Source organism: Notothenia rossii (genome assembly GCF_949606895.1).
Source record: "Notothenia rossii genome assembly, chromosome: 2".
Lineage (NCBI taxonomy): Eukaryota > Metazoa > Chordata > Actinopteri > Perciformes > Nototheniidae > Notothenia > Notothenia rossii.
The window spans coordinates 74,797,242-74,809,403 of NC_136904.1; the positions used below are offsets into that span (position 1 = coordinate 74,797,242).

The 12,162-nt window shown below is 39.8% G+C and overlaps 1 protein-coding gene across 2 annotated transcripts in view; it reads right to left on the reverse strand.

Annotated features, from left to right (window-relative positions):
• Positions 1 to 420: 420 nt before the first annotated feature.
• The window catches only part of LOC307029403 (ephrin type-A receptor 6-like), a 328,394-nt gene continuing 316,652 nt past the window's right edge, over positions 421 to 12,162 (reverse strand). Inside the window, exons 12-17 of one of the 2 annotated variants that reach the window (XM_079665352.1) lie at positions 9,081 to 9,142; positions 8,181 to 8,390; positions 6,260 to 6,409; positions 3,405 to 3,598; positions 2,968 to 3,117; positions 421 to 2,039 (exon numbers count right to left, since the gene is read on the reverse strand). In XM_079665352.1, the coding sequence (XP_079521478.1) occupies positions 1,865 to 2,039; positions 2,968 to 3,117; positions 3,405 to 3,598; positions 6,260 to 6,409; positions 8,181 to 8,390; positions 9,081 to 9,142 (941 nt within the window). In that variant the 3' untranslated portion in view covers positions 421 to 1,864. Of the gene's footprint in view, positions 2,042 to 2,967; positions 3,118 to 3,404; positions 3,599 to 6,259; positions 6,410 to 8,180; positions 8,391 to 9,080; positions 9,143 to 12,162 lie in introns of both variants that reach the window. The other variant, XM_079665351.1, reaches the window with a different exon arrangement.

A 12,162-nucleotide genomic window follows, 5' to 3' on the forward strand; every position in this document is an offset into this window, starting at 1 on the left:
GACCGGAGCATGTGTGTGTGCAAATATGTGTGTGTTTGGATGTGTGCGTGCACCTTTCCTACTCCTGCTGGCCTGGATGCATTACTACGCTGTGACCGAAAGGTACAGATCTCTGGATTCAGTTGGCCTTTGACATTATTCAACAATCCCTCCTTTGTAAGACTAAAACAGAGCTCTCTTAAATATGGAAAAATACTCAAAGTAAGGGCTAGGTCCTGGGTCCTTATTAACCACTTTAAAGTGTTTCTATCTTGCATGGTTATCAGACTGAAGGCATTCTTTTCATGTGGGTGGGTGTGTGTGTGTGTGTGTGTGTGTGTGTGTGTGTGTGTGTGTGTGTGTGTGTGTGTGTGTGTGTGTGTGTGTGTGTGTGTGTGTGTGTGTGTGTGTGTGTGTGTGTGTGTGTGTGTGTGTTGTTACTGCTGAATGACACATGATGAGTTATGATGCTGCTGTTTGTGTTCATTCTCCCTCTGCTGTCCTAAAAGTCATTCACTTTTCCCTGCTGGACAGCTCTGATCTCACAAATCTAAATCCCCAGGCTTTATCTACTCCCGCTGCTTCCCACTCTACTAACTACTTATATTCTGCAGCACTGCCTACTCACCACTGACTTAGCGAATTAAGAATTATTTTGAATTTTAATGGAAAACATCGGACAACTTGACATCATCTACTGCAAATCCAACGGTTTTCATTTCACGTCTATGTACACTAATTTCCCATACTGCCACAACCTTTACATGGTCACAAATTAATAACAGGCTGGAGGAGAATTAATCAATCAGTGTGTGTGCGCAGGCAAAAAAAAACATTGAATGTATATGAAAGCATTTTGGCAAATTCTGAAAAACCATCTAAGTCCACGTTGAGCTCCCCGACACTTTCAAAACTCTCCTATCTATATCTAAGTTCTGTGACATTCATATGTTAAGACAGTGGAGTTTGTGTACTTTCAGGCAATGTATAACATTCACAATCCAAAATAAATCAGGCTTATCGCACAGCTGTCAGAATAGACTTGTATGGTTATTCATCTGAAGGCAACAGATCCAGTTCTGCAAGCTGAGCATGTGAGAATAAAATCAGGCGGAGGATGAGGAGTGAGCCTCATGTTTACATGTCAACAAGAGTTCTCTCATTGCACAATTCTTCATCTCTCTGAGATACTGAGGTGACTGCATAATACTGTATTGCTGATTTGGATACAAATCTAAAATTAAACATCTTAAATAAAAACATCTTAAATAAGATCCAGATTTACTAGGGCTTTCACATACAGGACTGCACATATATAGATATTAGGTTATTACAATAATTATCGATTAATTGTCTATACACTTTTTTAAACATTCATGAAATCGCCGTCACTTGCTTCCTACTTCTTTCTTCAAGTATTAGCATACCAGATTCTCTGGAGAGAGGGTAAACTAAAACAATTGCAAATAATAATTTCATGACAAAATTATTCAAACTCCAACATAAAAGATATTAAGGATATATTATTTCTATAAACTCTTAGATTGCACACCCGATAGCAACTACATGAGCACATAACTCGGAGCGAAAAAGAAAAAAAGTCAAAAGATATTCAGTAGATTAGGTCTGCAAATCTACATTTCTAGATATTGTTGCTCCACACACAAAGTACTGCTGCTGCAACAAGGCATTACATTCCCCTAAGTGAGGGCCTGGGCCAGTCTTTAAAGCCAGGAATACTGAGGGAGGGGTGTATAGTAGGAAAAAGTTTGTAACTACTGGATGTGAGGGAGACCGGGGGCCGTCTGCTGTTGAGTCTGTCCAATGACCTCCTGTACGAGGCCTTAAGACTCAGGCACAGGCTGCAGACTGTCTGTCCGGCGGTCTACACTTCACTTCCCTCTGATCTGTCTATCTGTCCATCCCAGGCTGTGATATAGGGTCTCCTCATACATGGAAACCCTTCTCCTGTTCGTGCAGTATCTGAAGGCGGAGGGTCTGTACGCTGCTGCTGATCCGCCTCTGGTGGCCGATCAGCTCCACCCCTATACGCCTCACATCTCTAGGCCGAGAGGGAAACACACATACAAACACACACACACAACGCTTTGAGTCTTACTTGCTAGGACTTTTCATTAGCTTTTGCAGAAAATGTATACACTGTCTGGTAAAAGCTGATTTGATCACAAATGTGCCATTAAGCTTCGCTTCATTTTCCTTAGTCATATAAGGTTAAGGAAATTAGTTCAAAAATATACATTGTAAATACACATAATGCTGCGAAAAGCAAAAATGTTGAAGGTCACCTATTATGCAAAATCTACTTTTTCATGTCTTTTATACATCACCATGTGTCCCCTCTGTGGAAAGAGATTCTGAAAGTTTCAGGAAAAAAGATTCGCTCTCTTCTTGTTCTGATCCATTTATATAAAAACCTGTCTGAAAATGAGCTGATCAGGTTTTGGCCACTATATGATGTCATAATGATTTTTTGGCTTGAGTAACCATTAGCCAATAACCAACCAAGTTAACCCCCCCCCCTTATCACCTGAATCTCCTCCTAGAGCACCATTGTGTTCTTTCTAACCAAATATCTCTCAGAGGAGCGTGGGGAGTGGCTCCTTATTTTCATCTAAAGTAACAGACAGAGAATCAGCACTTTTGAAACAGGGCTGAAACAGAGGGGATTATGGGTAATACTACAATGCATGATCTGTTTGGTATTTGGAGCCAAACACTTCAGAGACATGTTTTGTATATGAGACCTATACTATATTGATGAAAAACAGTATAATAGGGGACCTTTAACAAAAGCATCCCATTGCTTTCACAGGAGACATTCCCAGTTGGAGTTGTCCTCGTAACATGTAAATTGAACTTTTTTGGTGACTTTTGAGTGTCCTTTAAGCAACACTGCGGTTACAAAATGCTGATTCTATTAGATTTCTTGCCCTTTTATAATGGGTATGCTTTAGCTTTGCTACTCACTCAATACTCATCCTTGCCACAGAATCCAATGTGTTGTAGCCAGCTGCCATGAAATTGCTCTTGTACTGACTCATCTTAATGGAGTCCAGCCAGTCGCCGATGGAGATGAACATTGGGTAGTCCATTTCCTCCCCCGGAGACTCTGGTAGACTTGAAAAACAAAAAAATAATAATGTCAGATCGTGCCAGTATTTCAAGAGCTGCTCAGAGATGGAGGACATACCCTACTGGCTTAAACTGAGTGACGAATATTTTTAACACGTAGGAGGAAGAGCAATTTATAAACTTTCACAAAATATTCAACATAGCCTGGATTTAGGGTCGATGTTCTATCACAGCTCATGGTTAGTTTTAACTTGTATTGCTTTAACCGCTGTGACCTCGGCCAAAATAACCTTACAAAGTATTTCATGACACTAGGAAGTCTTCAATCGTACCTCTGAATTTCCTCTACCAGTGACAGTAGGCTGCTGGGGTTACGGATCAGTTTGTCCAAGAAGGAAACAACATCGGTACATTTGGGCCGATGACTCCTCTCCTTCTGCCAGCAGTGCAGCATGAGCTGGTGCAGAGCAACGGGGCAGCCCATCGGAGCCGGCAGCCTGTATCCCTCTTCAATGGACAGGATCACCTGCAGAGAACATCATACCTGATGAAGGGAGACGCCCAAATGTGGCTGCTCTATTCGAAATTAAATCGCTTGAAAAATGTTGCTGTTCGGTTGGAAGGTCTTAGCTAGAGACTTGAAATTGAAATTGTGTAACAAAATCCATGAAATGTATGTTATGGAAAGAATCACTTTCTCAATGAGGCATCAGGAAAACACATTTGAGGAAATATGGAAAAAGTGGAGAATTTACATAGACGATTATCCCTTGTTTGACTGTGTTTCTATACACCAATTGAATATAGGTGTGTATGTATGGACACATGTATGTGTGTATGTTTATTGTATGTATATATGTATGTTGAAATATATGCATATGTACATGTGTAGACATTTGCGATTTCAAACAACCCCTGTGTACTTTTTCGTTTTTATTTTATTTTGACAAATTTTGTTTGCTATTTCATTTGTCATTTTCGGGTCTCTAAAAATATATGATTTAAAAAACTGTACTTTTAATATAATGTGACCCCAAATAAATAAAGAATTTAAAAAAAAAATTGAAATTGTGGTCTCTATAATCACACAGATAATAAAGTTACTGATAAACTATACAGGGAGCATTGTTAGACATTGTATAGATTTTCATTGCATGTAAGGTTTGAGGATCTGGGGATTTACAAAGCTTATAATGCTACATGTCAATCACACTTAAGTTATGGGAATATTATTTTGTGAATATCCAAGGACAATTTGTGTTAAGTCAATTATAACTTTTCAAAAACCACAGATCAGAATATTGTAAATAGTGAACTTGAACAAATTATTTCACAAAATTAAAACTCACATTGTGGCTTTGCCTGTATTTGAGATTTTCTGAGGTCATTTTGTTGGTTTTCATACAATGGTTTTCACAGCTGGAGATTTAACGAGTAGAAACAATAAAGTCTACAGCCACATTAGCGGCTCTGTGAGATTGTGGATTTGCATAAAAGTGCTTATATTTAATTCAGGTGCTAATGAATATATTGTTGTTTAAAGACAGGAGGATTCATCATCTTGGGGAAATGAAAGACTGTAAAAACCTTCATTGGCAATTAATTTGTAGTTTTTTTATAGCTATTTCAGTCTCGACCAAAGTTGTGAACTGACTTATAGGAACATTTCTATCAGAGTCGGCATGGCTAATAACAGAAAAACATTTTACAATGACATTTTATGAACTTTTGCAACATCGCTTTTTTTTTTTAATTAACCCCTTTCAAATTACACACTGTCATTTGATACAAATCTATTGTAAAAAAAAAGATAAATATTAGACACGTAAAGATAAATAAATAACAGCTCTGCATTTTTTATGTTAAGCCTGCAGCTTGAACCAGAGTTATGTCATTATATTTAAGGTATTTTGTAAGCTTCTAACATTTCCCCTAACCTCCTCCTGGCATGTTTGACTTCCTGTGTAATACAAAATAAGTTTGAACTTGATCTTTTATTCATGAGCGCAAACCCTTCTGTTACTTCTGTACTAACAATCAGATCCAACATGTATCACACATACTTGTAATTCTCTTTTTTATCTGGACCGATAGCATATATTAATGTAGCCTCCATACTCTAGATCTCCATATCATATCTGCGAGTCTATGGGTAAGTAGAGATCCATGTATCTTTGTAGGGAGCAGCGGTAAGCGGCTGCCCAGGATGAGATAGTGTTTGGCTGCTTTTGCTGCTTGGCTGGCCTTTTCCCTTGGAAAGCACTTCTAAGCAATTCCCAAACAGCACCAATCCCCCTCAAACCCTGGGAGCTTGGTGAATGTGTGTGTGTGGGTGTCTGTGTATAGATGTGTACGAGTCTGTGTGTAAGGGGTTGAAGGGATTACGGTGGAGCTTTCATACTCAGCGGAGAGAGGGATGGATCTGCTTCCTCCATGGCCCCTTCAATCCCTGACCACAGCCCTGGGATCAGCGGGTTGCTCAGCCACACTGAATCCACAGCTTTAAACTCCCCCTCTATCAGAACCATGTCCTCTGAACCTCTGACCTTGAATGCTCTTTTCCTTTCCCTCTCCCTCTCCCTTTTCATCCTTTTGGTATATCTCCCCAGCATTTCTGTTGCACCCCTCCTCTCTCTCCGAGGTAGGCTTTTGATGTGAGGAAACAGTCAGGGAGCAGGTTAAAGGGCAGCGATTTTAACAGATATAACGGAAAATAAACTCAGAATTTCCTCAGTGGAGCGGGACGTGAATTGAGAAGTCAATATTGAGGTGTGCCGCAGTTCTAGAGGTTAGAGAACTCGTCTTGTGAGGGGAATATTGTGGAAACAACATGAACGAGTCTCTGACATCTTGTAGGAACGATCAATGAGATGCCTCAGGAAAAGGTAAAACACCAAGAGGGTTTCAGCGTTCACGATAAACTCAAATGAAGGTTCACAAAATGATTGAGCGGCCTCTTAACCTACAAATAAAGTGTTGAATATTAAGTACATTGTATTTAAAACATGAGCTTTTCTGAGATTTGAGAGCTTTTTAATTGAGTCAGTAGGAAAAATGACATAGTCACGCAGTTACTACTATATCGTTATTTTTGTTTCTCTGAAGACCATATTCCCGACTACTTATTTTGCATAAGTGTTGTTGACAAACAACACGAGACAACCATTGTGATGTCAACAGTACTCACATCCTGATTGGACATCTCCCAGTATGGCCGCTCCCCGTATGACATTACTTCCCACATGACGATGCCATAACTCCACGCGTCGCTTGCTGAGGAGAACTTCCTGTATGAGATGGCCTCGGGAGCTGTCCACCGGATGGGGATCTTACCACCCTGTACACACACATAAATAAAACAGGTTAAATTCAATCAAAGTAATTCTGTTACGCATGCTCTCTTATTCTGACCCTTTCTGTGTTTATCACCTCACCTCACCCTCTTTCAACCACAGTGTTGTGGAGTAGACAGTTAAACTGCAACTCTACAGACACAGCATTTCCTTCACACAATAACCTCAATACAAACCAGGAAATGGAGGTCACTGTGGGCTCAGACAGGTTTACAGAAAAGCATCATTTCAGTTTTTTGCCATCTAAGGCAACTTTATTTCCCCTTGATTTGGAAGGAGAATTCAGGACAATTATGATGTGATGCATCAATTGGCTGATGTCTTAATCTTATATTGATAGCATTGGGGTGTTTCTCAATCTCGAGTACGCTTGCTTAGTAGCACATGTCTTTCTAAGCATCTTGCTTCAGAAGCGAGGAAAGAACACTTCCTGGCATTCGGAAAATAAAGAGTGGAACAGGCTAGCAAGTGTGGAGGTGTGCGTCATATGAGAGGCCCCGCCTTACATTTTTTCACCACAGATTTGGGGAAATTGGTCCGTGCGCAAAGCATTGTGGGGATTTTAAGACCGCAGAGTTTACACATGTGCAGCCTCGAAATTTCTCCAAACGAAGTACGCCGGGCTGTAATTCCAAGTATGCTGGACATTGGAACAGTACTTCGGCGGCATTCGATGACAGAGTATGCTTGCAATAGTGGCTCTGCAGCAGCTTTACTCGACATTGAGAAACACCCACGGTCTACAAATAAAATCTGTGAATGGGCAATTTAAGTGTTCCAAGTGCATTGCCAGGCTGACAAGACTTCAATCAAACGATAATCATACTTTGGAGAATAAAAAGGATAAGCATCAACAGCAGCAGGTAAGTGTTTTTGTTATGCAGTGAAACCATAGAGCAGCTGGCAGGAAGTGTCTTGTAAACTCGCAGCGCATGTCTGTAAATTGAGTTGCTGTTTGCTGGGACTCCTGTAACTTTCATAGTTCAAGCCTTCTAGCTCCACTCCTAATGAGGTTCTCTCACAAAACGAAGGAGAAGTCAGCGAACTGTCAGCGAGCATGGCTGAACTGAGAACAACTTGTGTCCTTGTTATTACTGTTCTGGTGCTGTCACAACTGACATGTGCATTGTTTTAAATAAATGCATTGTTCTACAGTAGTATCCCATCCGCCGGATGTCGTATATCAAATTATAGTTACTACGGTTGAAGACACTAAGGGTTAGATCTTTTTTTTGAACAAGGACAGATGATCTAATAACCACCACATTTATTTCACATTGTCAAAGTTTTAGGCAAGAAGACAGCAGAATAAAGTAAAGTAAAACAAGTAAGCATGTAGAATAATAAAATAAGTATGAGATGTTAAGTGCTGTAGGTATTTGTACTTATTTGTACTGTGTCCTGTAGCGCTAAAACAGGCAAAGCTTGCTTTATAAGAAAAGGAAGAAAACAGTTATTTTTGGTGGACTTTCAATATTATCATCATAACATTTTGAAATGCAAATACAGAATTCATTTTGCCGAACTACGGGTTTCAGCACATTGCCTGCCTTATATCCCTGAATCCCCAAGCACAGGTTTTTTAAGATGAGCAGATGGTTTACCTTGCATATTACAACAAATGAATTACTCAATGTAATCCCAGTGAAAGTATTTATCATAAAGGTGTTTTATTTGAATGAATTGAGATGTGTTAAATCTAGTAATAAGTAAGCAGCGGCTGTTTGGTTTGCGAGGTGTGTGTGAGGTGTGTACCGTGGTGGTGTAAGCAGCTTCCGGGTCGTCCTCCAGAACTCGGGACAGGCCGAAGTCTGACACTTTACACACCAGGTTGCTGTTGACCAGGATGTTTCGAGCTGCCAGGTCTCGGTGAACGTAGCCCATGTCTGACAGATACTTCATGCCCGAGGCGATGCCACGCAGCATGCCCACCAGCTGGATGACAGTGAAGTGACCGTCGTGTTGCTGACAGGGAGAGCAGGACAGAGGGAAGAATCAGAAGTCATGGCAGAAAAGCAGAAATAGCAACAAGAGAAAGAAGGAGGGTCGATAGCACAAACAAAAAAAGACAAAGGATAACACTGATAGAATCATAATGGTATGCATTGAGCTACATGATAAACAATAGGGAATACTGACAGTGATTTTGTCGAAACAAACAATTGCATGTTAAGAATCATGCTGGCAGTTTATTGATAGGACAATAGCTCTTATTTAAGCTTCTAGGAGCCAACAAGTGACACAGCCTGCATTACTCATTTTGAAATACTTGGCCCATAGCTATGGTGCAATATAGTTAAACTGTGATCAAAGGTGATCTTGCTATCCTGCGGGGAACAAACATATGCAAACCAGCGTGGTACATCCCAGATTCCAAGGACTCAATACTACAATTTCTCTTATTTATTTGACCCAAATCACCGATATTAACATGTGATATTATCGGAGCATTTTGAAAGCTGAATAATTTGTCCTTTTTTGGAGATGCAATTGTGATGTTACATTAACAGTCAGAGAGAAAGACCTTCAGTATAGTTATAGCTTGTCAGCATTTGTGTTATTATATCCCACTGTTCTTATATATAAGACTGTAACCACCTGAGGCAGGAAACAGATATATTCATACTTGAGTTCTCCGATCACATCAACACTTACCCTCAGAAACGAGTCCAGTGATCCATTTTCCACGTACTCCACCACAATCATCACAGGCCTGCCTGTAAACACACAAACACAACACACACCGCTTATTTCTCCAAAGTTATTTATTTTGCTGACATGGAAAGTAGAAGCTGATTGAGAGTTTTGACGCCTAAGCCATAATCATTTTCTGAACAAATACTATGACGCACAGTTTAAAGCTCATAAAGTAAATCATCAGTAAATATTGTGATAGATTTTTTATCAAAACTTATTTTTTTTCCTGCTAAAATTCATCATATTTTGAGCATAATAAATGAAATAACTTGTGATTTTGAAGCACATGAATGGCTGCATGTGTGAACAACAAACTAATATCCCTTTATAATAAACTCAGTATCAGGGCTTCTGTGAAACCACCAGTGTAAAACTGCAATTATTTCCATCATATTGGATGGGCATGATGCTGAATCAGTTATTATGATTATTATGCGAAACACCTCAATTTTCAAATGTCAATGCGTCTTTTATCATCTATTATGTACTGTTAGGATCTAAACTTGTGCACACGGAACAACATGACAACTTGGGGCAATTCAGATCAGCATGTTATATTAATGACTCAAACAATTAGTCAAGGGACACCGGCTTTCACCTCTGATGGAGCACAAGATATTGTTCTGATTCATGTAGGTGGGACAAAATCACACTGTGTAGATGTGTGTGTATGTGTGTGTGGCTGGGCAATAGAAAACAACAATATGTTTATGGAAACACACAGACCATTAGCTGATGATTGAAGCATCGAGTGAAGACGCTCAAATCATATAATTTCCGAAGGGACGTGTTCAGTATTCAGTCCATGTATTACATGAAACAGGTGCAAACACAGTATCTCTTTCAAAATATTATTGTTTCCCCACGGAAGATCCCTACGGTGCTACAGATCGACTGCTCTACAACTGGGCGGCGGTTGTCCACGCCTGTGTGAGCTGTAAAACATTCAGAGCTGCTGGACAGAGAAATACAAATCTTACTGTAGCGAAGAAACACCATGACATCACACCCCAGATTCAAGGAGCTTTTTTAAATCACGTGGGGTTGTGAAATATCATATTGTGGAAGATGGAATGCCACTTCTAATGTCACTGGCAGGATTTGTAAAAGTGTTCCTATAATACATCAGAACGGCTTTATAGGCTGCAGGATGTTTGCGGTTTTATAAGAGCACAATGTGTGATAGCGGTGTCACTTTACTGTATAGAGTAAACACTTGTGATCCGGACACAAAGAGATATAAAGAGAAACAGCTTGTGACAGGTCAAATCAAGTCTAAATGGCATCTGTCACCATCCACTTTATCCCATCAATGGTTTTATGATTGCTGTGACCGACAGGCAAGAGCTTCACTGTGAGTGTACTGCTTCTGTGTATCAGCCTTTGGAAATCAGACACTAGTTTTAAACTGGGATGTTTTGAACATCATCTTTGAATAAAGATTTATTTGATATAAATAGTCATATTTAAGGTTTTTGATGTGACAAATTACATTTGATTAGAAAGAGTCCAAACTGACAGACAATCATGCACATATTTCTTCTTTTTAATCTGCAAAATGGTTTCATCATACCCTTCAAATGTGCAGATACTTTTCCCCAACACAAATCCAGGAGGGATAGGCAGGAAATGATTCGATCAAGCTTGGCTTTCCTGAGCTAATTAGCAATGACTGAAAACAATATATACTTATGCAGTGCGGCGCCTGAACAAAAACCAACGCACCTGTTCACCAGAGTCAAATGTGTCACCTGTTATTTCAGAGCAGGTATAGCAGTCAGTCACAGCACAATACTCACTATAATTAGTCTCTGAAGAAAAACAACAGATGTGGGGAGTTAAAGATTGAGAAAGTGAGCTAAAAACTAAAGACAGGCAGAAAATATACTTTTAAAGAACAATGTCTCTCTATTTACCCCACTGTCACATCTTTTTCCCCAGTACATATAAGTACTGCTAACTGCTAAGTACTGTACTTAGTACGTTAGTACAAAGGAGAACACATAATCTGAGTAATTACACGTGTAATTGACTGTGATCTAATACTTATCATCTATTTTTATGTCAAAGTACTGCTTACAAGTTAAAAATAAACCTATAAGACGTGCCAATATGGGTTAAACTGACATTCACACTGGATTTTCTTTATAGCTTTTAAGCTAATCAAGGAAAACCATTAAAGGAAAAAGGGTTTATTATGATTCTACAAGATTAAACAAACACAACAAATCTGCAAAAAGGCCAGTTACAATATGTCGAGTGTGGTGTGATATCAACTGCTGTGGTATTCAGAAATCACACAGCTCTCTATTCAGTGCAGCCAGTCAGGGCTGTTGTTAATGAGATGAAAACCGGCCACTCACAATATTTGTATTTATTTTTCCTCATACGATGTTGCTCAGTGTTTTGTGGGATTTATTTTACTCAATTGCTTCAGAGATGTTTGACTGTAAAATATACAGTTTAATATATTGGTGCTAAACATCAGCAACCAGCAGCTTTTATGTAATAATGGCTGTATTGGCCTTTAAAGACCCTTATCAGCCGAATCCTTGTCAGCAGGGTCAGAGCTGAGGAGTGTCCTCTATCTACATTCAGGGGGGGAAAGGGGGGGTAAGAAAGTCTTAAGGGGACACATTTATATTCACAGCGATGTCTCAGTTTATACGAATCCTTGTAAAAACAACCATATGTTTCGCTGGGTGAACCCTGTAAAACACAGCTCATTAACAACTCTACACACCCACCCACCCACCCACCCACCCACACACACACACACACACACACACACACACACACACACACACACACACACACACACACACACACACACACACACACACACACACACACACACACACACACACACACACACACACACACACACACACACACACACACACACACACACACACACACACACACACACACACACACACACACACACACACACACACACACACACACACACACACTTTTTCTTTATCTGTCAGAGTAACTGAGTGAATGTCCATAGGAATATGCACCACATAGTAGAGGA